We start from the raw sequence: 27,396 nt of genomic DNA, 5'->3' as shown, positions 1-27,396 counted from the left end.
ACACATAATTCTAACCATTGAAAAACATAATAAAGTGCAAAAAAACAAACAAAAAACATCTACACAAGAGTCTAATTTTTCTTTCTGGAGCTTAATTGGATAATTGAATCTGTACATCTATATACACAGGCACACACACATAAGTGGGAAATTATGGGCTGCATTTTTAAACGAATGGAAGTGTCTGGCCTATTACAGCAAACAGTGCAATCCTAAGCAGAGTAACTCTACTGGAGTAACTTTCTTTAGACTTGCACCGTCAGTCTCCTTAAAAGTGGAATTTGGGGCAGATCCGGATGCAATGACACATACCCAGCACTGTCACCAATAATGGCAAGCCGAAGGTGAGTTCGACTCCTCCCCCAAAACATGTAGCTGTGGAAACAAGCCCCCATATTTATCATGACCATTATTGCTGTCCTCATAGGATACAAGGCTCTGTAGGGCAAAGTACAGCAAGGTTCGATTTTGTCCACACAAAACAGGATGGTTCCACTCTAACAAATACTCCTTGGAAATAGATCTCCAGGTACTAGATGGAGATCTCCTGCTATTACAACTGATCTCCAGCTGATAGAGATCGGTTCACCTGGAGTAAATGGTTGCTTTGGCAATTGGACTCTATGGCATTGAAGTCCCTCCCCTCCCCAAACCCCACCCTCCTCAGGCTCCGCCCCAAAAACCTCCCACTGGTTGTGAAAAGGGGCCTGGCAACCCTACTTGGAAAGCTGGACTTCTGTTTCCCGGAAAGTGAAAAATGAGAAATTAGACAAGGAAAAGAAAGGGAGGGGTCAAACTCTCAGGGAAGTTGCTTACAGCCAAAGCAAATTTTCCAGTTTGGTTGGCCATGACTGACTACAAAAAGACAGAGAACCACGGAGAATAGTCCATCCCTCTGCTCAGCAAAGTGGGAGGCCTTCCTTCAGCTTAAGTGGCTCTTCCTCCAGCAGAATTGGAGAAGGATCCTTAGGCTGGAGGAAAGGGTGACACTTTCATAAGCTGACAGCATTAATGATAAAAGCTTTTAAAAAATGTAGCAAGTCTATTTTTATAATGTGTTTTAAGTTTCTTTTTTATACATTTACAAAACCTTCCTCTGTTGTGAAGATTCCCACCCCTCTCCCTCATCCAACTAGATCGGGGTGTCAAACCTACAGCCTAGGGGCCAGATCTGGCCCCTTGAGAGCTCTTATCTGGCCCGCGAGGCAGCCGAGGCAGCCACCACCCCCGGCCCACTCTCGATCTGGGCTGGCGAGGCATGGCCCGGGGTCCGGCCCTCATAACAAATGAGTTCGACCCCCCTGAACTAGATTCCCTTTAAGCAACTGGAAGAACCCCTTAGAATAATCAGTTCACTCCAAATCTGTCAAACAATGAAGAACTTTACCTTCTACTTCAGTAGGAAAAGTGATACACCCTCTATCAATCGGCACAAAGTCTGAAAGACAACTGCAGCAGATTACGGTATGTCTTATCGTTTGACCCTCCACAATTAGTTTTCCCTAAAATGTACTTTACTTCCTTCAGTGCTCCATGTATATGAATGAACTAAAGTAATCAGAGCTGGATGCGAGACTGGTAGAGAGCAACAAGAATTTTGGGGTATAAGCTTTCGAGAGTCAAAGCTCCCTTCGTCAAATACAAGCAGGAATGGAGATCCCTTCTATCCCAGTCAGAAGGTGCGATGGGTGTTGCAAAAAAGGGAGTCAGGAGGCAAAGGTACAGCAGACCAAGATGTCTACCCTCTGAATCTAAAGTAATCGGGATCTCACAAGGAAATGGTCACAAAACACTTTAAAAGTACAACACTAAACTTATGTGTTAGCAGGTTATAGCATACCCCCTACTGGTCATTTAGCCAACTTCACAACATTTTTAAACACAACATTGTAGTTTGTAGTTTAGTAGATGGCTGCTGCTGGGTTGACTGCCTGCTCCCCCAAAATAGGAAATCAGAAAATGTCTAGATCGATGATCTCTTGCTTGATCTTTCATACAATGTTTTTATCATGTACAGATGACTAATCTATGTGTGTACATGATTTGTCAAGTCCCTTTGAAACGCACAGAAACACTGGCTAGGAAAGGGTCAGGCCCTTGCCACAGTGAGAACGAAGCTGAACAATGCAGCCTGTCCATGCTTTGCACTTGGTAACTGATGCAAAGCCCCTGCAATTCAAAATTTGCACACTCTCAATTGAAGATGCAGAAGACCCCATTATAAGCAACAGCTCATCTTGTGCTCAGCCTAAGCTATAGAGACCAGGGTTGTCAATCCCAGGTGGGGAAATTCCTGGAGTTTTGGGACTGGAGTCTAGGGAGAGACCTCAGTAGGGTAGAATGCCATACAGTCCATCCTCCAAAGCAGACATTTCCTCCGGAGGAACTGAGATCTGCAGTCTGGAGATCAACTGTAATTCTGGGAGATGTCCAGGCACCACCTGGAGGTTGGCAACCCTAACAGGCCCTAATCTGACGATATTCCTACTTTACACCAGCATTACCTACTTAATAATTTGCTTTCTTGAGTACTAGCTTCAGACATGATGCTATGTTTGTCCAGAGAAAAATCCAAACACAAACATCATGTACCACCCCTAAACATAGAGATAGATCACAATGGGTAGCCATGTTAGTCTGTCAATAGCAGTAGAAAAGAGCAAGAGTCCAGTAGCACCTTAAAGACTAAATAAAGTTCTGGTGGCACAGAGTGGTAAGCTGCAGTACAAGCTCTGCTCACGACCTGAGTTTGATCCCGATGGAAGTTGGTTTCAGGTAGCCAGCTCAAGGTTGACTCATCCTTCCGAGGTCGGTCAAATGAGTACCCAGCTTGCTGGGGGTAAAGGGAAGATGACTGGGCAAGGCACTGGCAAACCACCCCGTAAACAAAGTCTGCCTAGTAAACGTCGGGATGTGACGTCACCCCATGGGTCAGGAATGACCCGGTGCTTGCACAGGGGACCTTTACCTTTTTTTACCATTCAAAAGCTGCACAAACTCCATTGTACCCCAAATAACTATTGGAAGCATCAGGCCACTGATTCCATTATCGGGCTTTTTTAAATAAGCTTTCGTGAGCCACAGCTGAAGAAGTATCTGAAGAAGTGAGCTGTGGCTCACGAAAGCTTACACCCTACCAGAAATTTTGTTAGTCTTTAAGGTGCTTCTAGACTCTTGCTCTTTTCCACCCCAAAACAGTCTGCAAGTGGATAACTGGAAACCTCGCACATGGTTTTGTCCTATTTTTGTTGACCCTGTTAAGAGCTGTTGCGTGGTTTTGTCATTTTCAGAGACTGGACAGTTTTCCAGACAGCTCTGGAAACTGCTTCTGACTCTCACAATCCAGACCAGTGGGAGCACCGTAACCTGTGCTAGTCCGATGCCCACCCACATGACGGAGAAGGCCAAGGTCTGTTGAGATCAGCCATGCCCAGCTCCAGATCTGGGATATGCATTCCCCGACCTAGGGTGACCAGAATAAATATCACTGGTTGTTTTCATTTTATTTAAATTGCATTTTCCCCCTTTTGCTGTAAGCCTTTTTGGGTCCCTTCAGGGGAATAAATATTTAAGTAAGCAGGGAAGGAAGGGAGAGGGGGAGAGAGAGAGAGAGAGAGAGAAATGAGCATTGTGAAATTGGCTGGATTTCCCCCACTCCACAAAATTGCCAGTTTGGAATTTGGCAACAGCTGGGATTCGAGTTGGCAAGCAGGAGAGCCGGAGAATAAGGGAGAGCTGAAGACTATGTTGACAGCAGTGCTGATTTGAGAAAAAGAACCAAGTCGGAAAGATACAAAAGTTGCCTTAACTGGGTCCAGAAATTCCAGGGACTTTACCCTGGATACAGACTTAAAAAAAAAAAATCTGTACACAAAAGCAAAACAAATATTTTTATTTGGCCCTATAAACTCTGCAAAGCACGGCTGCTCAGAAAGAAAGGATACGTGAAATATGTGTGTCAGGATTCGAAATTAGGAAATTACTGTTTTATTGCCTGAATTTCAATGTAATCTCGCTCGCTCTGACAGGCTTGTCAGAGTTCCGTTTGTGATTTAATTGTAATAAGGAAACACTGCTGGTGGAGCAGCCGTTTATTCTCCGCTAGCCAAACAGTGCTCCGAGGCATGTGTCATTTTTGATGCATGAGCAGCTCCGCTTTAAGAGAATGCCCCATTTTTATGGCGATATAAATTAAACCGCAGCTGTCAGCGGCCCCCTTTATTTATGATTTAATATTCATCTCATTGAAGAGTGAGATATGAAATACAAGCACTTTTTAGAATGGGGTTTTAACTTACCCCCGTTTAATTTCAGACAGACAATCCTGTCTTGCCTTTCCCATGAATATTGGAACACTTTCCTCTCTCGGCAGTTATTAGAGGGGCTTAAATCATGCCCACCAATGACGGCAACAGCATTACTCAATTTAGTCATCTTCGTACTAAGGCCTCTAAACAGTGGCACACTCCTGAAGCATGATGTGACCAGCAAAACACATCGGAGTAAGAATATCATGTGGGCTCCGCTGTTTCATCTGGAAATACCTTGGTTGTTGCTTCTCTGATAATTTGCCCTGGTCATAGTATGAGATGGATAGGCGTGGGACAGATAACAGCCACAGCTAAACTGTGACAGATACAGCCACAGCTAAAACTCGATGAGGAAGCTCTGGACTCTACCCATAGCGATGCAAGGGATGATGTGGCCACATGAAGCCTGGAAAACATGTAGTGTGGTTTTTGCGGAGACTTCTCAGGGCCTGTGGTGTCAAGCATGTGTAAAGAAATAAGCTACGCCCGGTTGAGAATCTGAACTTTTATTTATGCAGATATTTATATCCCACTTTTCATCCCAATGGTGATATAAAGAAGCTTACAACGCCGTTCTCCATTTTAGCCCTACAATTACCATGTGAGGTAAGGTTACGGTGCTTCCACACATGCAGAATCATGCACTTTCAATCCACTTTCAATGCACTTTGCAGATGGATTTTACGGTGTGAAATAGCAAAATCCATTTACAAACAATCGCTAAAGTGCAGTGAAAGTGGATTGAAAGTGCATGATTCTGCATGTCAGAAAGTGCCCTTAGACTTAGAAAGAGTGACTGGCCCATAGTAACTCAGTGAATTTTTATGCCAGAGTGGAGATTCAAACCTGGGTCTCCCACATCCCACTCTAATCATTACACAATGCTGGTTCTTGAGGTTGTGTTTGTGCTGGAGGTCCAAAAACCCCATGATTGGGGTAGGATAAGGAGAATTCCTCTTATCAGTAGTTCTAAAACTGTGTTCTGGGGAAGCGTGTGAGCTGAACAGGATTTTCTGAAGGAGGAGATTAGTCATGTTGGAGAAGCTTCCCTGAAAGACCACTTGGCTACCACTAGCAATGTCTCCCTGCAATATGCAGATACAGTGGAGATTCTGGTCGTTTCCTCAGCTCTGTTCTCCATTCACCAGGGTCAATGGAGAGACCCAACAGGCCTGGTCAATGCCTTGCATGAAATCACAGTATCCTTTAAAAAGGAACAAGGGCTTTATAGCACATGTCGATGCCAACTGTGGTCCCTGGAAGTAGAAAGTCTGACAAACGTTGCTCTATATTTTTGAAATCCCTTGCCTCAGATTCTTACTATTCAAGATAACCCCAGTGAACTTGAGTGGAACGTATAGGCTGTTTATGCTTGGTAATTAGCATTGTGTTTCAGGCTGAAGTGCCCCACATATTTTTTTGATTTCTTCACGCTGAACTGTCATTCCAGACGGTTCAGTGTAAAGCCGGCTCATACCTGCTTCTCATTTCTTAAGAGCCTCTTTAACGCGACCTTTCGTATTTGCTCCGCCCCCCCGCATCGAAGCATTAACTGAAGGAAGCATGCAGGATCTCAGCAGCGGCTTAGCTATGCAAACGACTATTGCTTATGGCTATGCAAATGAGGGAATGAAGGAGCAGGCGAGGGTGTGTGTGGAATTTGTTTGACTTTCTCCTCTTGCATCGGGACCGTGAATAGTCATTTTAAAGGTCGGATTTAAAAAATCAGCATTGAGCGAGGAGCAAAATCGATCCTGCATAAATGGCCATAAAGTCAGATCATTTCATTCTGGATGAATTAAAGATGTTATCTCTTGGTCCCATCTCACATCAAAACTGAGCAGTGCCCTGAGACAGTCACGCTTTTGAACTAATCTTCAACTAATTTTGTGCGTGCATTTCTAGAAGGCAGCAGAACTGTCTTCTCCACCCTCATGACAAGACCCGTGTAAACACTAAGCAGGGAAGAAGCTTCTTCAAATGAGCATCACATGACACCGAGCAGCCACTACGGAGCTGTAGTTTCCAAGCTGCTGGTTACCAGTGGCAAATCCGGCCACAGGCATATTATGTGAATGGCAGAATGGAAAGCTGCTGGCAGCTAGGATCATCCCGTTACATTATTTGGATCTGGATTGTTGTCTTGGGGTAGTGGTTACAGTGCTAGAGTGCTAGACCAGGATCTGAGAGACCTGGGTTCAAGGCTCCACTATCATGAAACCCATAACCTGATTTACCTCACCGGAGTTGATTGGGGCAAGACACGTACACTGACCTGGATGGCTCAGGCTAGCTTGGTCTCATCAAATCTTGGATGCTAAGCAGGGTCGGCCCTGGTTAGTATTCGGATGGGAGACCACCCGGGAAATCCAAGGTTGCTACAGAGAGGCAGGCAAGGGCAACCCACCGCTGTTTGTCTCTTGCCTTGAAAACCCAACAGGGTCACCATAAGTCAGCTGCAATTTGACAACACTTCCCATCACTATGTCTGCTGCCCCAAGCAACCTGGCGGAGGGATGGGATTAACATATACAGACAGACAGAAACGCAAGCATGGAATAAAGACCTGTGTGGGACTCTTAAACCAACCTCATATGCCTAAAGTATTTTATGAGCTATAAAAAAAAAGGCTTTTAGCATAGACTGTACAGTCTCGCAAGCCCATTCTAAGAGGAAGTAATAAGCAAGGGCAAAGGACAGAATTATCAGAATAAGATGTGTTAGGAAGTGACGTTCTCAGGATTACTTCATACAATATTATTTATTTTATTGACTTCATTTATACCATGTCTTTTCTCCCAACGCATACTCAAAGCAGCACACATGGTTCTCCTCCAGTTATCCGCACAACAACCCTGTGAGGTAGGTTAGACTGAAAGTGTGTCTGTGGCCATGTGTATTGTCAGGTATGCACGTGAGAAACTTGTGTTTTCAAAAGCATTTATTAAAACAGATCTATGCACTGACTGCCAGCATCGGTTTTCCCCTCACTCTTATTACAATATTGCAGCAAACCCAAATTTGCTGCTGCAGTGTATGCAAAAAGAAAAAGAGTGGGTTTTTATATGCCGACTTTTTCTACCACTTAAGGGAGACTCAAACTGGCTTACAATCACCTTCCCTTCCTCTCCCCACAACAGACACCCTGTGAGGTAGGTGGGGCTGAGAGAGCTCGAAGAGAGCTGTGACTAGTCCAAGGTCACCCAGCTGGCTTCATGTGGAGGAGTGGGGAAACCAACCCAGTTCACCAGATTAGCCTCCACCGCTCATGTGGCGGAGTGGGGAATCAAACCGGGTTCTCCACTGCTCCAAACCACCGCTCTTAACCACTACACCACGCTGGCTCTCAAAAAGCGTGTGTAAAGCACATTATCATCAATGACACAATTGCTTTCTCTACCCAGGCAGCTTGGGAAGTATTTGGAAATGGAGGGGAACTCCAGAAAGCTTTTTTCCAAGAGGGCTTTGATGGTGAAGCCCCCGCCCCCCATGGGGCTGCACGCTTAGGAGATGGCAGGGACAGTTCTGTCCTGGAGTGTTCTGCTCATGTAGAGCAGAGCGTCAAACCAGTATTAAGGAGAACACAACATTCACTGGACTGCCCTGGACCACTTTCTCTCTCTCAGCCTAACCAACCTCACTGGGGTGTTGGGAGGATGAAACTGAGGCGCACACACCACCCCTGAGGTCCTCGCAGGAAGGAGGACCGACAGGCAGAATCAGCTTAATGAGTGTGGGGGGGAGGGAGGTTGAGAAAAAAGATCTCCTCCATCCATAATGCCTTCAGCTACAAAACAGGACCAGTTTAGAATCTCCGATCCAGTCTTGTTGTGAGGCTTATAAGGTGAATTTCGTGTGGTGAACTCAGTGCATCGACCTGCATCAAATCAGTGCCTTGGATCCTGATTTCTGTCAGTGGAACGGGACCGTCTCACCTGCCCCCTTTGATTCCCAAAGTGTTCCCTGAAGTATTGCTCCTTGAGGGACAGGGGACCCCCACCCCCCACCCAAACAGCATGATGGGGAAAAGGTGGAGGTCTACAGCAGATGAGGGGGAATCTGTGAAAATCACACACACACACACCCTCTGTTAGAAATTTTCTATGGGATTCAACTCAGTATCTCAGCCATTGTGGTCCTTCTTCAAAATGGGAATAATGGTTTCCACAGAAGGTTTTTGCGTTTTGAGATGGAGTAAATTGGAAAGTGGGTACAGAGCAAGAATAGCTTACCAGCAACAAAGATCCTACTATGTAATTTCTGCATTGTTTAACATGTCACATTAATTTTTATGCTTGGTTGCAGATTTCTGCAGAGAACCAGCATGGTGTAGTGGTTAAAGAGCAGTGGACTCTAATCTGGTGAACCTGGGTTGGTTTCCCCACTCCTCCACATGAGCAACGGACTCTAATGTGGAGATGTGGGTTTGATTCCCCACTCCTCCACATGAGCGGCAGACTCTAATCTCCAACCCAGTTACCCCAGTCCTCCACATGAAGCCTGCTGAGTGATATTGGGCTAGTCACAGCTCTCTCCGAACTCTCTCAGCGCCCCCTACCTCACAAGGTGTTTGTTGTGGGGGGAGGAAGGCAACTGCACGCTGGTTTGAGGCTCCTTAAAAAGGTAGAGAAAATCAGGGTATAAAAACCAACTCTTCTTCTTCTTTTTTAAATCTGATTGCAGTGTTTATTGGATGTCCCATCCTGTTAGCGTAATGACTTACACCATGTAATCAGCCTCGAGTCACAGTGAGAAGGGATATCAAATCACAGTAAATCCAGGTGTTTCCATAGATACATAGTAAGTCATCATGGCAAGATTATCACGACCCCTGATGCCGTCTCCTGGACATCACTAGATTCATTTCCTTTCTTTCATGTCACAGAAGAGTGAGGGGAGGAATGGACAGAACAAGGTAGTGAAAACCAGGGATGTTTACCTGTAAATTGTAATCCTGGAGAATTTTGACCAAGGAGTCCCTTAGATTTGGAATCTCCATGCCTTCTTTTATACGATGGATCAGGAGGATAGGATCCACGTGTGTCCCAATGTTATTTAACAAGCCGGTAATAAACGCTGCAGAGAAAAGGAAGGCGTTTCTTTCAAGTGTGCACCAAAACCAGAAATGCAATACTGAACTGATTTTCAAGAGCGATTGATCCTCTAGGACAGTGGTCGGCAAACTCCTTAGTCAACAGAGCCAAATATCAACAGTACAACTATTGAGATTTCTTTTGAGAGCCACCTAACTGGAGATGCCAGGGATTGAACCTGGGACCTTCTGCCTGCCAAGCGGCGGCTCCCTCCTCGCCGCTCAGCACCAGCGCCTCGTGGCTCAGGCTCACCAGCACCCAGTGCCACTGGTCGCACACCAAAACTTCCAGCCCGCCACTCCGCAGCACCCGGCCGCCAACGCCTCCCCCTCCGGCCGCCACTACCGCCATCTTTGGAGCATTGCTTAATGCGCCATGTGATTGGCCCACTTTTCACGGAAGATTTTGATGCTCTCTTGCCACAGACCAAAAACCCCCCAATTTAAATGTTGTTTTCATGGCCACGATTTATCCCCGTCAATCTCAATATAGTTTTGGTTTTTCATGGGAACAAAGCACGCTGTATTTGACAACGGTTTGGTCTGTCCCTTTTGCAGGAGGCCTCCCCTTCCAACAAGCTCATTGTTTATGCCCGCCCCCAACTCCACCCAGCAGATTACCTCGTGCGGTTCACCAGCCCCAGCGCAAAAAACAAGCACCAGTCCCTCTGGTCTCCTACATATTTCTTCCACTCTCGCTCTGTTCTGCTATTGGGACAGTCAGATTCCAAATTGGGGGGGGGGGCGGGCGGGCAGGCAGCACTTTCCTCAAAGCTTCCCTCTATTTTCTATAGGTGTGGAACCCATTGCCCTTTAATGACAGACAGGATTGGGGGGGGGGCAGGAATTGCATCCATGTGCCCAGAGAAGTGTTTATCTGAACTTCGGAATGGAGCAGCTCCAACCTGTGCCTATTCAAGAGGAGTGCCTTGGATTTGCCGCTCTCTAGATGCACATTTTCCCCATCCTAATTCTCAAAACTCTTCTTGGGGGCTGATCATTGAGTTTTAGAATTTGGATGGGAAAAAGGTGCATCTAGAGAGCGGCAAATCCAAGGAAAAACCTCCTGTGCATAAATGGCCACTGTACACCTCTTGCATTAAAGCAATTTCCCAGAGTATGTCCCCCCCAGAAGGCCCCTAGCTTGTGTGCCGGCCCCAATCTGGCCCCAGTGCATCGTGAGAGAGAGGAGGGCTCCTGGCTGGCGTGCCGGTCCCGATCCAGCCAGTGTGCATGGCGGGGGGCGGGAGAGGAAAGAAGGCCCCTGGCTTGCGCGCCAGCCCTGATCCGGCCCCAGTGAATTGTGAGAGAGAGGAGGGCTCCTGGCTGGCGTGCCGGTCCTGATCCAGCCAGTGTGCATGGGGGGGGGAGAGGAAAGAAGGCCCCTGGCTTGCACGCCGGCCGTAATCCGGCCACAGTACATCGTGTGAGAGAGGAGGGCTTCTGGCTGGAGTGCCGGTCCTGATCCAGCCAGTTTGCATGGCGGGGGGGGGGAGAGGAAAGAAGGCCCCAGGCTTGTGCACCAGCCCTGATCCGGCCCCAGGGCATCGTGAGAGAGAGGAGGGCTCCTGGCTGGCGTGCAAGTGGAGGAGGAGGGGCGCGGCGTCGGGTGGTCGCGCAGGGCCAGTGCGGCGCCTCCTGATCCCCTCCCCGGCGGCGCGCCGCAGCACAACATGGACATGCGGGCCCTGCCCTCCTTTCCCTGTGCATAAGAACATAAGAAAAGGCCATGCGGGATCAGCCCCAGCTCGGCATCCGGGCCTGGACAAGCCTCGACGGCGCAGCAGGTGGGAATGCGGCCACCGCTTCCAAGAGAAGGCAATGGGGCGCGGCCGCTTTGGCAAGCCCGGGCGCGTACCTGCAGCGGGCGGGTGGGTTGGGGGGGGGTCACTGCGTGTCGCAAGGGCGCAGCAGCCCACCCAACTGCTCTTGGCAGCCGCCCCGCGGGGCCTGGGGGAGGCGGGAGGCTCTGGCACGGCCCAATGTCTTGCTGCGCTCCTCCGCCCTGGCCAGGAGAGGCGCAGGGGGGCCCGCGAGCGCATCCTCAACAAGACAGCCTGAGCCGGGATTCCCAGCAGGTTCGGGGACCTTGCATGGCTCAGGACCACGCGGGGGTGTCGGTCGGGGGACGGGTCCCCGCGCCTCTCTCCTCGCGCATGCGTGGATGCGCGCCCGCTCTGCCCAGGCCCGCCTGAGGGGATTGAGAGGCGCTGAGGGGGGGAAGGGAGGGCGGTGGCGAGCGTCTCTCTGGGCCAGAGCGGGCAAGCAGCAGCGGCAGGAGGAGAGGCTCAGTGCATTCACACGGCGGAGGCGACGACAGCCGCCGCCGCCTCTTCCATCACCGACCGAGAGCCGCACTCAAGGCGCCAAAGAGCCGCACTCAAGGCGCCAAAGAGCCGCATGCGGCTCAAGAGCCGCGGTTTGCCGACCACTGCTCTAGGTAAAGGGAACGGCAGTTTGCCGTGCAAGCACCAGGTCATTACTGACCCATGGGGTGACGTCCCATCATAACATTTACTAGGCCAACTAAGTTTACAGGACCAACCTCAGAAGGAAAGAAGGCTGAGTCAACCTTGAGCCGGCTAACCTGAAACTGACTTCTGTCAGGATCAAACTCAGGTTGTGAGCAGAGCTTGGACTGCAGTACTGCAGCTTACCACTCTTCACAATCCTCTAAGGCAGATTTTTTTGCTGCAATTGCTGGTGCCACACACAACTCTTTTCAAAATAAGAGAGAGAGAGCAAGAGAGGAGGATATGCTGAATGCATGAAGCTACCTTATACTGAATCAGACCCTTGGTCCATGGAGGTCAGTACTGTTTACTCTGACCGGCAGCGGCTCCCCAGATTCTCAAGCAGAGGTCTTTCACATCATTGCTGGAGATGACAGGGACTGAACCTGAGGACCGTGGTGCATGGGCTTGTATGGGGAAAGGCAGTCCCTGAGAAATGTGGGCCCCCTGGCCCTGGAGGGCCTTAAAGGTAACAATTCAAGGCCCTGAAGGGCCTTGAATTTTGCCTGGAAACGAACAGGTAACCACCCAAGCTGCTGAAGCTGGAAAAAAAATCAATGCAAAGGAGAAGCAAGAGATAGGAAAGCAAGCAACCATTTTGTCTCGTTTATCAGGCAGCAACACATGTCCCAGCAGCTGTGGGAAACTATCATCACTTATGTTTATCAATGCCAGATGCTGCAGCATGAGAGGATATTTTTTTCCTTCAGTACATTATAGCACTACAATGATTCTATTGCCGTTCTGTCTCTTGAACTACGAAGGCTGGCACGACTCCTAAATCAATCTGACTACATTGTTTTTGCACTATAGAGCGACCATTTGCCTTCTTCCTCCTCACATTGGATTAGAATCTCTCTCTTTCACTCACTCACACATGCGACGGAAAGCCAGGGAAGGCCGCCCTTACGTGGTTTGTCGATGGAATACAAGATGAGGTCTTCCCAAAGTTCTGCATCGTCTTGCTCCTTGGCAAACTCAATAGCCTTGTCGACATCATTCAGTTCCTCCATTATCATCTTCAGGGCACTCCGGCTGTTGCCCATTCTGCCTAGAAAGATCAAGGGAATTCAAGAATTACAGAGGAACGCCTCTGCCCCCCAATAGCAATTCTCCCAGCACATATACCGTAAACCAGGGATGTCAAACTCATTTGTTATGAGGGCTGGATATGACATAAATGTCACTTGGTCAGGCCAAGCCATGCTTCCCCAGCCCAGATCAGGAGGTGGTGGCCGGTGGCTGCCTCGGCTGGCTCACAGGCTGGATAAGAGCTCTCAAGGGGCCGGATCCGGCCTGCGGCCCTTATGTTTGACACTCCTGCCGTAAACAGTTACATTCTGATTCAGACTTCCAAAAAACACTCCTTCATCCATTTTGCCATCTAAAAACATTTTCTCATTTTTTTAAAAAAAAGCAAAATAAGCTAAGAAATTTCCAAACTATGGAAATATATTTAAATCCCATTGCAAAAGAAAGGGATTCCAAGAGTAGCCCCAACAGCTCCTTGCAGAGTAGAACTGGATTTTAGGCAAACAGGGACTGATGCTAGTTGAGCAATGAGACATTGTTCACTTGTTCTACTGCACTGACTTAAAAAGGGATTTAAAGTCCTAGGGCTGCAGTACAGGTATCGCCTCTAAAGAAAAAACATTTTATTTTAAACAGAAGGCAGGCTAAAGCTACAACACGAGATGCAGCTGAAATAGGGTTCTGTTCATGTACTCAGAACTGCCATGCAAGCTTTTGACACGAAGGGCCTTGCGGGATCAAAACCAGGATTTTAGAAGTTGCTTGTGGTTTGGAGAATCCTTTTAATGCCACTGTATTCAAGTAGCCAGAGCATGCTGCGACTGTGAGCGCTTTCACACATTCCAAATAATTCACTTTCAATCCACTTTCAATGCACTGTGCAGCTGGATTTTACTGTGTGAAACGGCAAAATCCACTTGCAAACGATCATCAAAGTGCACTGAAAGTGGACTGAAAGCGCAGTATTCAGCATGTGTGAAAGTGTCCATATTCTTGGCAGCTGCTGTAACCTTGACTGCTTTCATCCAGAGGATCGCCTAGGGTGATGTAGTGGTTAGACAGTTGGATTAGGATCTAGGAGACCCAGGTTCGAATCCTCACTCTGCCATGGAAACTCACTGGGGAACTCTGGGCTGGCTCCTCTCTCTTAGCCTCATCTACTTCACAGGGTTGGTATGAGGATAAAATGGAGGAATCGAGAATGGTGGTGTAAGCTGCTTTGGGTCTCCACAGGGGAGAAACAGGGCATATAAATGTCTAAAATAAACAAACTAGGCTGAATGAACAAAACGATGTAGGAACTTTATTTTATCTTAGGTTTGATCTTCAGTAGCTCAGGGTTTCATTTTATGGAGGGTCATCATTTTTGTGTATGTCAAAATATTTTCCCATCTGGTTTTAAACCTCTTGCACAGCATTGAGCCTTCAGGATCAGGAGGGATACAACTTAAACAAACCATTCTGTTTATTTAAAAATTATATCCCACTTTTCTACTGAATGGTTTTATTTGTATTTAGCCATAGGCCATTACAAACATGTCAACAATACCACAGATACGTAATAAAAGGAAATACAAGGTTAATAAAATGCTGGATTGATAATAAATATACATAATAAAACTATGCTAAATTGATGCATACAGAGCAATAATAGCTAAAAATTGTGGCGGCGTCCCAATCAGCCAATGGGACCTAGCAACCATTAAAATCAACCCGAAGGTTCAGCTCTCTTAGCAACCATATTGGATCTTATTTTCTTTGCCGCCAGAGCATACAGGGAAGTCCTATAAGAAACAAACCCATCAGTGTCTTTGAACAAAAATACTAATTTCTAAGAACTAGGACAAGTGTTTAGGCCAGAAACCAACCCGGCAAGAAATTTAGTTCTGGGTTCCACATAAGAGGGCTTTTCTACTGTTCATGTACAATCAATTAGAAAGACAACAACATAAAAAAAAATCAAAATATTAGGCTGATGATTGGTGAAAAAAAAATGTATGAACGAAACACTGCAATTAGTCAAAAATGTAGTTACGTTACGTACTTAAAAGATAAACTGTTTCTTCCACAAAGTTTCTTTGCTGGCAGATTTCAAGAGCCTGAAATGTCAAAAGCAGAAACTTAATACGACAGCAGGTTCATTATAGACCAAACTTCCTTCCCCATAAAAAATTATATTTTAAAGTATTACAAAGCCCCAAACCCTTTTCTATTAAGAGGTATCGGTCTTGAAGTCAGAGCTGCAAAGCTTTAAGGCTCCTGTAAATTAAAATTAACTAAGAGGTTAGTCTTTATAACTTTGAATTTTCTTAATCTGAAAGCTACAGGGCTTTTGCATTTCAAGGCTCAGTAGACATTTGGTAAATAAATTTTCACTCACATTCTTAGGGGTCTCTTCACATATTACAGTTTTAGGTGTACACCGAGGATGTTTTAAAGGCACACTTCAAAATGAAAGGGGAAAACTTTTTTTTTTTTAGGAATGCATACATCATATGGAACCAGAACTGGTGGCAGATCCCAGCCGTGTATACACTTTGTGGCCAACTTAGCTCTGTCTTGCATAAACTGCTGCATTCTTTCAAGCAAAAACCGCCTGTTCTTGTCTATTCCCCATAATATACAATCCCCCAAAGAAATGACTACTGATAACTTATAATCAAAAACTTATTTGATATAATGTGATCCTCCAAGTATGACTTCTTTATTATCTTAGCTGATATAGATGGCAGTTAACATATGGCACCTTTTGGAAGATCTGATATACTGTATGTATGGTTATGTGAGTATGTTGTAAAAAAATTCTTCTTAATAAATATTTTTTTAAAAAACTTATTCAAGAACGAAGACTTCTAGGCAGTATGTTCCTACAGAGATACGCCCAGGAATCTCCAACTGAGGGAGACTGGCTGAAAGATACAGCAGAAGATGGCATATTCTGTTTTTCATGAGGAGGATCATTCGAACACGCGACTCCCCCTACCTGCACCAGTATAGTCCGAGACAATATACCCTGTGCAAGTATTTGAACTAGCCCTAGGTTGCAATAGGCAATTCTTCATCCCCCACCCCATTCTCAGAAGGGAAGGGTTGGCATGAAAACTGCCCACAGGGGGAAGAAGTGTCGGTTTTTATATGCCGACTTTCTCTACCACTTAAGGAAGACTCAAACCGTCTAACAATCTCCTTCCCTTCCCCTCCCCACAACAGACACCCTGTGAGATAGGTGGGGCTGAGAGAGTGTGTCTAGCCCAAGGTCACCCAGCTGGCTTCATGTATAGGAGCTGGGAATCAAACGCTGTTTTCCAGATCGGAGTCCACCACTCCAAACCACCGCTCTTAATCACTACACCACACTGGCTCTCAGGAAGGATCTCTGTTGACACTAATTAAGATTACTATTTTTATTTATAACTTTGAATTGATGACCATGGTCCAAGACTTTCAATGAAGGAACTGTGAAGATGTTGAAGAGAAATATTTTCCCAATTTGCATCCTAGAATCACAGAACCATAGAGTTGGAAGGGATCTCCAGGGTCATCTAGTCCAACCCCCTGGACAATGCAGGAAATTCACAACTGCCTCCCCCCCACGCCCCCAGTGACCCCTACTCCATGCCCAGAAGATGGCAAAAAACCCTTCCAGGATCCCTGGCCAATCTGGCCTGAAGGAGAATTACGCCCTGATACCAAAGTAGCGACCAGCATTACCCTGGGCATGAAAGGGCCCTGAGAGACGCAACCCTTCCTGCCCTCCCTTTCATGATCTGCCAAAGTTCGTAGAATTAGCATTGCTTACAGATGGCCATCTAGCCTCTGCTTAAAAACCTCAAAAGCAGGAGAGTCCACCACCTCCCGAGAAAGCCTGTTCCACTGAGGAACCTCTCTGTCAGAAAGATCTTCCTAATGTTTAGCCGAATACTCTTTTGATTCAATTTCAACCCGCTGGTTCTGGTCTGACCTTCTGGGGCAACAGAAAACAACTCGGCACCATCCTCTATATGACAGCCCTTCAAGCAACTAAGCTGGGCCTCCTCCTCCAGGATCCAGCAGCAGCTCCTCTTCGCCACCTTCCTTCTCCTCGTCCCCCTCAGGTGGCTCCCAAAAGACCAGCTCCAGGCCGCCACCGCCATCGTTCTCCTCCTCAGGCGCCTCTCCCCGGTGGTTTTCGCCCGCAGCCTCCTCCTTCTCAGGGCGCTCGCAGAGGGCCAAGTGGCCCCTCAACAGCCGCGCGTCCGCCAGAGAAGGGCCTGCCGTCTCCCTCCCCCCTCTCTCCCCCTCTTCTTTCTTCCTTCCTCCCTTTCATCCTTTCTTCCCCAGTTCCTTCCTTCTTTCCTTTCCCAGTTCCTTCCTTCCTCTTTCTTTCTCTCTGTCCCTCCCCCCACTTACTTACTTACTTTTTCTTTCTTTTCTTTCTTCCTTCCATCCTTCCTCCCTCTCATCCGTTCTTCTCCAGTTCCTTCTTTCTTTTCCCAGTTCCATCCTTCCTCTTTCTTTCTCTCTGTCCCTCCCCCTTTTCCTTCCTTCCATCCTTCCTCCCTTTCATCCTTTCTTCCCCAGTTCCTTCCTTCTCTTTCCTTTCCCAGTTCCTTCCTTCCTCTTTCTTTCTCTCTGTCCCTCCCCCCACTCTTTCTTTCTTCCTTCCATCCTTCCTCCCTTTCATCTTTTCTTCCCCAGTTCCTTCTTTCCTTTCCCAGTTCCTTCCTTCCTCTTTCTTTCTCTCTGTCCCTCCCCCCACTCTTCCTTCATTCCTTCCTTCCATCCTTCCTCCCTTTCATCCTTTCTTCCCCAGTTCCTTCCTTCTCTTTCCTTTCCCAGTTCCTTCCTTCCTCTTTCTTTCTCTCTGTCCCTCCCCCCACTCTTTCTTTCTTCCTTCCATCCTTCCTCCCTTTCATCTTTTCTTCCCCAGCTCCTTCTTTCCTTTCCCAGTTCCTTCCTTCCTCTTTCTTTCTCTCTGTCCCTCCCCCCACTCTTCCTTCATTCCTTCCTTCCATCCTTCCTTTCATCCTTTCTTCCCCAGTTCCTTCCTTCTCTTTCCTTTCCCAGTTCCTTCCTTCCTCTTTCTTTCTCTCTGTCCCTCCCCCCACTCTTTCTTTCTTCCTTCCATCCTTCCTCCCTTTAATATTTTCTTCCCCAGTTCCTTCTTTCCTTTCCCAGTTCCTTCCTTCCTCTTTCTTTCTCTCTGTCCCTCCCCCCACTCTTCCTTCATTCCTTCCTTCCATCCTTCCTTCCTTTCATCCTTTCTTCCCCAGTTCCTTCCTTCTCTTTCCTTTCCCAGTTCCTTCCTTCCTCTTTCTTTCTCTCTGTCCCTCTCCCCACTCTTTCTTCCTTCCTTTCATCCTTTCTTCCCCAGTTCCTTCCTTCTCTTTCCTTTCCCAGTTCCTTCCTCTTTCTTTCTTTCTTTCTTTCTTTCTTTCTTTCTTTCTTTCTTTCTTTCTTTCTTTCTTTCTTTCTTTCTTTCTTTCTTTTTTTCTTTCTCTCTCTCTCTCTCTCTCTTTCTTTCTCCGTCCCTCCCCCCTTCCTTCCCCAGTTCCTTTGTTCTCTTTCCTTTCCCAGTTCCTTCCTTCCTTTCTCCATCCCTTTCCCCTCCCTTCCTCTACTAGGGTTGCCAACCTCCAGGTGGTGGCTGGAGACCTGGCAACCCTAGCATCCCCCCCCCGCCGGGAGATCTACACCTGGTATGGCCCCCGAATGATGTTATAAATATGCAAATGGCCCTTGGCAGGAAAAAGGTTCCCCACCCCTGGTTTAAGATGATACAAGAAAGCTAAACAGCAACGTAAGCTTTAATTCAGCACTCATAACCAGGTCCCATACTGATCCTAACTAACCTTTCCCAAACATAGGAGAGCCACCGTGGTGTAGTGGTTAAGAGAGGTGGACTCTGTTCTGGAGAACCGGGTTTGATTCCCCACTCCTCCACACGAAGCCAGCTGGGTGACCTTGGGCAAGTTACAGTTCTATTAAGAGCTCTCTCAGCCCCACCTACCTCACAGGGTGTCTGTTGTGGGGAGGGGAAGGTGATTGTAAGCCAGTTTGAGTCTCCCGTAAGAGGTAAAGAAAGTTGGCATATAAAAACGTCTTCTTCTTCCCTTTCCCCTTCACTCTGCCATCATCTGAGTGGAAGGGCAGACTTAGTAAAATTCCGTTTTCCAATAGTATCTGCCCTTGTGGAACTGGCAGCAGACAATCACTCACTCGTATTTTCATTGTCCGTTATTTGAGGTTGATAGACAGAGACTGGTTGAGTCATTTGATAATAGAAAGAAGGCACTCACCCCTTCCTGAATTTTTTAAAACAACAAATCAATCGGAGATGGTAAAGACTACAACATTTATATAGGCTGCCTATGTTAAAGGATATGGGGGAAGATATTAAATATTTTGGCCATTGTGCTTTAGTGTTGTCCTGCTTAAGACCTATCGGTCATTCGAGCAGAATCAGTAAAGATTTATTGATCCCAACTCAAATATCTGGCACAGCAGAAAGAACCAGAAAAGAAACGACCCCAAAACAGGACCGCTGATACAAAGGTGTACACCAAAGATTTTTGAGCACACTTAACTTTCAATGTTTGAGTAAAACACAGATGTTTGCAAGTGTGCATTTCATTTACATGGAAAGCTGCGACCTGTCAACAGTGGCAAACTTTGTCTGGCTGCCGCATAATGTATGGAAAGATCCGGAACTGTTCAGAAAACCTCACTGGTCTGCCACCATGCAACCCAGGGGACATTGACTCTGCAATTCTGAAGGTTTTCCAGCAGAGGGTAGCATTACCCATAGAGTAGCCGGCACAAAATTACAGACTGGTAATACAAAAGCCAGATAAAGAGATGCTTTTGAAGAAAGGAGACATTTTCAGACATTTCCCATACCTTTTCCAAAGGGCAGTGAGTGCTGTCTCTGAGAAATGGAAGCAAGTTTGGTCTGTCGTATTCAGCGTAGAGACTGATCTGTTTCTCGTGGAATTTTTGCCCTTTATGGTGGTCCCTCTTGAAAAGTTTATGCAAATACTACAAAACCAAGCAGGAAAAAAAACAAAGACTATTATAATTCACAAAGGGTCAGGTGTCTACTCCTGACCAATCTGAACTATTGACCAGTTCTGTGGAGATTTTATTGAGGCCTGGTCCACAGTGTAGATGTGATCTGTAACTCTTACATTCCAAAAGAACCTTAATAATTCAAATATGGATTTAAAATAAACAGTTTTTGGCTTCTGCTTAGCATGGAGGTTTTCCCCACATATATGAGGTGGCTACTATTTGATCTTCACATCAACTTGGACAATTGGAGCAAGGGGAAGTGTGAAGTTAGAATCCATACGCTTGTTTGAACAGATTTTCAGTCAAGTATAGTTCTACATTTGTAACTCCTATCTGAAGGGCTAAAGGGTGAGAACTACAAATCGATAAACCCCCAACGAAACAGAATAAATGCTATTGTGTTCAAATATCATTGCTGATTTGGGGTAGTTAGGCAGGGTGAGAGAAATATGAGCTTCCCATCCCAATTTATTGTTCATAACAGGTCTAATATTTCTGAAATATGCTCAGTCTTAGATTGTATTGATCTTCTATTACATACTGTAATTAGGGAGTGGGAAGCATATCTAAGAAGCGGGAGGGGGGCTTCTGAACTCTGCTCCCCCCTTCCTTCCCCAAAGGCTGATTCTTGGCCCCCCTCCCGCCTCACTTCTCCCCCCCTGTTGGGACCCAAAGAGGCTCGCACAGTTCTCCTCTCCTATGTCCTCCCGGATCCACAGTTAAATTGTGGAACTCCCTGCCCCAGGATGTGGTGATGGCTGCCAACTTGGAGGGCTTTAAGAGGGGAGTGGGGAGATATTCATGGAGGAGAGGGCTATTTATGCTATTAGTAAAAATGGATACTAGCCATGATGCATCCCTATTCTCTCCAGGATGAGAGGAGCATGCCTATTATATTAGGTGCTCTGGAACACAGGCAGGATGGTGCTTCAGTCGTCTTGCTTGTGGGCTTCTTAGAGGTACCTGGTTGGCCACTGTGTGAACAGACTGCTGGACTTGATGAGCCTTGGTCTGATCCAGCATGGCTTTTCTTATGTTCTCTTCTTGTGTGCTGGCTGTTGCAGCCTGATGCACAGAGACTGGTCCTGGCCACTCTCAGAGACCCTAATATGATACTGATGGGGGAGATGGTTGCTCAGCTATATCAGTCCTCAGCTGTTTGGGCCTTCATAATGTAATAAACGTAGCTTCCCATATGAGCAGGGACAGTGTGACAACTGTGTACTATACAGGGCCAAGCACAAACCAGGGCTAAAACATTTAGTAGCAAACATGGCTTGTTTTTTTCATTATATATTGTATGGAAGTTGTTGTTATTATTCATTTACAAAATTTATACCCCGCCTTTCTGCCCTCATCAGGGTCACCAAGGTGGCTAACAGATTTTAAAACATACATAATAAAAACATGCCTTAAAAAACCATTAAAACCAAACAAAAACACATGCTTTAAAACAATGGGACTCAAGCTAAAATAGACATATAAAAACATAAAAACGGCAAATTAAACCATAGGGCTGGAAGGAGGGATTACTGAGGGAGCATCAGACAAAACCAAAAAGTGTTTTCCCGCTGGCGGAAGATGGCAACAGAAACGACAGGAAAGTCTTTCTTGGGAGAGAGTTCGAGTTGTGGTGCCATGACTAGTAAAAATGGGTACTAGTCATGATGCATACCTATTCTCTCTAGTCCCAGAGGAGCATGCCTATTACATTAGGTGCTGTGGAACACAAGCAGGGCAATGCTGCTGCAGCCGTCTTGTTTGTGGGCTTGCTAGAGGCACCTGGTTGGCCACTGCTGGACTTGATGGGCCTTGGTCTAATCCAGCATGGCTTTTCTTATGTTCTTAAGGTCCTCTCCTGGGCTGCAACAACCTAATCTCAGAAGGTGGGGATGCCTGAAGCAGGACCTCAGAAGATGACTATAGCAGTGGCGTAGATTCATAAGGGAGTAGGCGGTCAGCTACAAACAGATTGGGTTAGATCTCATGGTAAATCTCTGCTGACAGAACAGATTTCCATCAGGGAGATGGGACTTCCTTGCCCTGGCTGCTGTAGCTCCCAATTATCCCCAAAATACAGCTCCTGGGGATTAGGGACCCCCAGGAATATGATGCAGGGGGAGCTGGAGGTCTGTAGCAGGAAGGGGGTATCAGTGAAAATGGTGCCCCTTCCATTGGCAGAACACACATGAACATCTGAAGCTGCCTTATACTGAATCAGGCCCTTGGTCCATCGAAGTCAGTATTGTCTACTCAGACTGGCAACACCTCTCCAAGGTCTCAGGCTGAGGTCTTTCACATCACCTGCCTGCCTAGTCCCTTTAACTGGAGATGCCGGGGATTGAACCTGGGACCTTCTGCATGCCAGGCAGATGCTCTACCACCACTCTCCACCTGGTGAGTTTGGGTTTTGGCTAAAAGAGTATTCTGTGCCTTGCTAACATCATCTCTGCTGCTCAAATCGGAGGCTAGATTAGTTACCGCCAAGTAGACACATTTATCTGTTTTATGCCTCAAGTTGCCTGCAGGAAAAACATCAAATAATCATATTTACCACATGTTGCAATTCAGGCCTGTTTGTCAGTTCTTCCACAACTTTGTCAATCTAAAAAGGAAAAAAAAGGTGGGGAATCAGATTTAAAAATGAGCTGTGCCTCTGACAGATGTCCTGCACATATTACTCACGAGACACACGGAGCCACCAACCAACATAAATAATTATACTCACAGAAATTTTATCTTCATTATCCAATAGCATGTCAACTGCTTTCTAAAAAAACAAACCAAGACAGGGAACATGTTAAAATCACAGTCATATAGTAGTAGCAGTAGAAGTAGTAGAAGAAGAAGAGTTGGTTTTTATACCCTGATTTTCTCTACCTTAAGGAGACTCAAACCATCTAACAATTGCATTCCCTTCCTCTCCCCACAACAGACACCTTGTGAAGGAGGAGGGGCTGAGAGAGTTTGGAGACAACTGTGAATACCCCAAGGTCACCCAGCTGGCTTCACGTGGAGGAGCAGGGAATCCAACCCGGTCTACCAGATTAGAGTCCACCGCTCATAAAGAGGAGTGGGGAATCAAACCTGGTTCTCCAGATTAGAGTCTACCGCTCTTAACCACTACACCACGCTCGCTATAAAACCACTCATACCTTCTGATTTTGACTGCAAACAAGAACCGCTTATGCGACTGCGGGTGCCAGAGGAAAAGAAGGAAGAAACTAGAGCTGGTTAAAGAAGATGCTACTAGCTTTTATTATATCATCTGAGCCAACAATCAACGACACATGTTCAGTGCCCGCTACCAGCTAAGGCCAACAATGCATGATAAGAAGACACAGAATGCTTTTCCTGAGCTGATTAAGAACAGGCTTTTGGATATAGATCTGCAGGAGCTTAGAGGAGCGGCCTGCAGTAGATGCTCCCCTATACACTGGAAGCCCGGGACATACAATCAGTCCTTAGCATACTACCTCTCATGCTTAACTGATCCCCAACAGAGAAGGGCTTACATGCTCGCTAGATTTAATGCCCTTCCTTCCGCCTTGCTCTACGGAAGATTCAATAAGGTCTCATATACGGATAGGGCCTGTCCTTGTGGGGAGGGCAAAATAGAATCAGTTTCCCATGTCCTCCTTAACTGCTCATTTTATTCTAGGGGCCGTTCTCAATTTATTGACCCATTATTTGTGGACAGGGGATGGTTACCGGCCAAAATTAAGGTGTCTTTCCTCATGACCACCCAGGACCCCATAAAAATTGAATTGGTGGCAAGATTCTTACAGTTCGCGATTCAAGAACGTGAGCGCTTGTGCACCAAATAATGCTGGCCTAGTACTGTTAAATTGTCTAATGCACCTTGGTTTTACTGTAAAAACTATGGAGTTTCTTGTACTGTACGGATTTTATGTATTTGCTTTTATACACTTTATCTTATGCCAATAAAGGCTACTTGACTTGACTTGACACAGAATGCTTTTCCTGTCTTGACCCACAAAAGGAAAGTCACACTTGCATTCAGGATTGTATCCTGCCTCTATGCAGAAGTAATCATAATTTTGCTATTCTAAAACACACATTTTAAAGGTGAAAGGACACAATAGTATTCCTTGCCCAACCCCTGTCAAAATGCACAGAGCTAATGCAGATTCAGCCTTCAGTGGACTTGCCCTTCGGGCCTGTTCAGGTAATGATCCCCCTCCCACCCTGCCTTCTGGTAGGAAGAGAGCCACAAGCGTGTAATACCCCCCTCCTCCCTCTTTTCACTCTTGGGAGGACTGACTGACTGGATCAGGACATCCAGCTTTTACTGGACTGGCCCTTCCCAAAATATGGTTCATTCCAATGAAGTTATCCAGTTTTCCTCATAGTGAGGGAAGACTTGGCATCAACTCTTGATCTTTCTCCATGAGGAAGATCACATCTGAACAGGCTCTATGGAATGAAAAATGTTAGGGCATGCTCACATACGCCTTAAGACTTGAGAAACAGCCCCTCCCAGTGCCATCCTAAGCAGAGTTAGACCCTTCCAAGCTGTCAACTCTGCTTAGGATGGCAATGTTAGTAGCACAAGTGAAATCCTTCATACTCCTATTCTCCACCCAAAACTTTCTCCCTACTTTGAGGTTTTTTGGCCCATATCATGAAAAAAGGAGGATTTTGTGTGACCTATTACTATTTTTTTGAATCCCACTTCAAGAACGCAGAGCTTCCCAATTAGATAAATGGCAATTCAGAAAGATGGTGTGGATATCTCCACAGCTGGTGTGATGTGTGCTAAATTAAAGTTGGTTCTTCAAATAATTAGCAGCTCTGACTCATTCAGATTTGCTTTTTTGTTTGAAAAAGTGACAGTTGTAGTGGCAAATGCCCATTTCAACATTGTATTGGTTGCTTTTGATCCCCAACCAGAGTATCAGGCATATTTACGGATGCAAGTAAGACAAAACATGAATGTATTCCCCGGAGGCTATATGACAGTCCCTCGCCCCTTCGACATTCCACAGTGCAGGTTTTTATTTTCAAAACTTTCAGAATCCTTTGACATAAAAATAGTCGCTATAAAAAGGTTTTGTCAGAATACAACCAATTTAACCATTTTGCTATCTAAACTTTCACCACATCAGAATTTATCCAAAATTTAAGGTTCAGCTGGTTAAATTATATTTCTCTCACAGCTAAAATTCTAACAGACAAAAAAAGTGTTAAAAACAACAACACTTGAAAGCTATCATACCTCTGAATCAAACTCCATTAGCAGAACAATTTTGTCCCTGATGGAGCTGAAAAGATTGTGTTTGTGGATCAGCTGGAAAACATCTTTATGTCTCAGTGTGAGGTAAATTTCAAGGGCCTTTCCATAGCGTTGGTCATAGGTGTACCTGATAAGGAGGATCATATGTTACAAACACAAGTCCATGCAGGCCTTTTGAGAAAGCAATCTGCCAACATGGGGGGGAAAACTGCTTTGCTAGAAGATTGACACAAATAGCTACACGTTCCCACCATCATTTAGAATAATGGGAAATGTTTTTGTCTTCATCTATATGTATTAGAAAGATAATTGGGTACCATTCTTTTTTCAGCATTCTTCCATTCACACCACCAACGCTCCATAAACCCGTGCCCCATCTTCTGGTTAAGCAAGAATGCATCAAGGCTAGTCAAAACCTAAGTAATAAAGACCTGCAGGGACTTATTCTCTCCAGCATCAGAAGAGCATGCCTATTGTCTTAGGTGCTGTGGAACACAGGTAGGATACTGCTGCAGTCATCTTGCTTGTGGGCTTCCTAGAGGCACCTGGTTGGTCTCTGTGTGAACAAACTGTTGGACTTGATGGACCATGATCTGATCCAGCATGGCTTTTCTTATGTTTTTATGTGTCCTATCTTCAGAGGCAGCCTGTTAATTTCTGCAGTACTTGTTAAATGCATTCGACTACAAATAAGCTATGGCTTAGCCACAGGCTGAAAGACTTTTGTGCTTTGAATCAAGACTACTATGCAGACTCCTAAGATTAGAATTAGACGTAACTGTTCTCAAAGAGGTCTTCCACCCAGCAGTCCAAACTCTCATCCTCCAAAGTGTCTCATCCTTTTTTCCATTCTGGATCCTCATTGCTCCAGTTCCACCACAATCTGGTGTGTTCTGGCAGCCTCCCCACCATTTCAGGTTGGGCCGTGCTCACACAGGGGCCTCTGGTTTTGGCATGATCACATCAAAGCAGTGTAGCAGGCATCTTGTGACTATACAGCAATGTTTATGATACTGGGGGGGAGGAGGAGGAGAGTTGGTTTTTATACCCCGCTTTTCTCAAAGCAGCTTACAATCACAATCCCTTCCTCTCCCCACAACAGGCACCTTGTGAGGTATGTGGGGCTGAGAGAGTTTGGAGAGAACTGTGACTAGCCCAAGGTCACCCAGCAGACTTCACATGGAGGAGTGGGGAATCAAACCCAGTTCTTCAGGTTAGAGTCCAAAGCCCCTAGCCACTACACCACGCTGTCTCATTAACATAAGAGACCTGCTGGATCAGACCAATGGTCCATCTAGTCCAGCATCCTGTTTCACACAGCGGCCAACCAGTATACCCTGGAGGGCCAACAAACAAGAGGCCAAGGCCTTCCCCATTTATTGCCTCATTGTACTGGGGTTCTACTGGGGGACTACTGCCTTGGAATATTGAGGTTCCCTTTAGTAGCCACTGATGGATCTATTCTCCATTAATCTGTCCTCTAAAACCTACTGAACATGAAGCAGAATCCCACTGAATTGGATCCAAGCTTCCATTCCAGTTATGGATATGGAATGACAAATTTAAAGCATGGTGTAGTGGTTAAGAGCGGTGGACTCTAATTCGGAGAGCTGGGTTTGATTCCCCACTCCTCCACATGAGTGGCGGATGCTAATCTGGTGAACCAAGTTGATTTCCCCACTCCTACACATGAAGCCAGCTGGGTGACCTTGGGCTAGTCACAGCTCTCTTAGAGCTCTCTCAGCCCCACCTACCTCACAGGGTGTCTGTTGTGGGGAGGGGGAAGGGAAGGTGACTGTAAACTGGATGTTTCTTTTCCCCATACGCATCAAAATAGATCAGCGAGACTAAAAATGGGCAAAATTGTGCCATGACTTCATCTAAGATGCATTGAAGCTACATTTATTGATTTATGTACTTTATTTATATCCCACCTACATGACCTGGATAGCCCAGGCTAGCCTGATCTCGTCAGATCTCAGAAAAGCTAAGCAGGGTCAGCCCTGGTTAATACTTGGATGGGAGAAGAAGAAGAGTTAGTTTTTATATGCCAACTTTCTCTATGACTTAAGGAAGAATCAAACTGGCTTACAGTCACCTTCCCTTCCCCTCCCCACAACAGACACCCTGTGAGGTAGGTGG

General features: G+C 46.2%; 1 protein-coding gene across 1 annotated transcript in view; it reads right to left on the bottom strand.

Annotated features, from left to right (window-relative positions):
- The window catches only part of VPS41 (VPS41 subunit of HOPS complex), a 180,497-nt gene that overhangs the window by 10,009 nt on the left and 143,092 nt on the right, over positions 1-27,396 (bottom strand). Inside the window, exons 19-25 of the mRNA XM_056857621.1 lie at positions 25,237-25,381; positions 22,726-22,767; positions 22,552-22,602; positions 19,827-19,964; positions 14,992-15,046; positions 12,826-12,966; positions 9,250-9,386 (exon numbers count right to left, since the gene is read on the bottom strand). Of these exons, the coding sequence (XP_056713599.1) occupies positions 9,250-9,386; positions 12,826-12,966; positions 14,992-15,046; positions 19,827-19,964; positions 22,552-22,602; positions 22,726-22,767; positions 25,237-25,381 (709 nt within the window). The remainder of the gene's footprint in view (positions 1-9,249; positions 9,387-12,825; positions 12,967-14,991; positions 15,047-19,826; positions 19,965-22,551; positions 22,603-22,725; positions 22,768-25,236; positions 25,382-27,396) is intronic.

This window comes from Euleptes europaea, chromosome 11 (genome assembly GCF_029931775.1).
Source record: "Euleptes europaea isolate rEulEur1 chromosome 11, rEulEur1.hap1, whole genome shotgun sequence".
Taxonomy (NCBI): Eukaryota; Metazoa; Chordata; class Lepidosauria; order Squamata; family Sphaerodactylidae; genus Euleptes; species Euleptes europaea.
The sequence above is the reverse complement of the archived record's forward strand: the minus strand, read 5'-3'. Positions and strand labels throughout refer to the sequence as shown.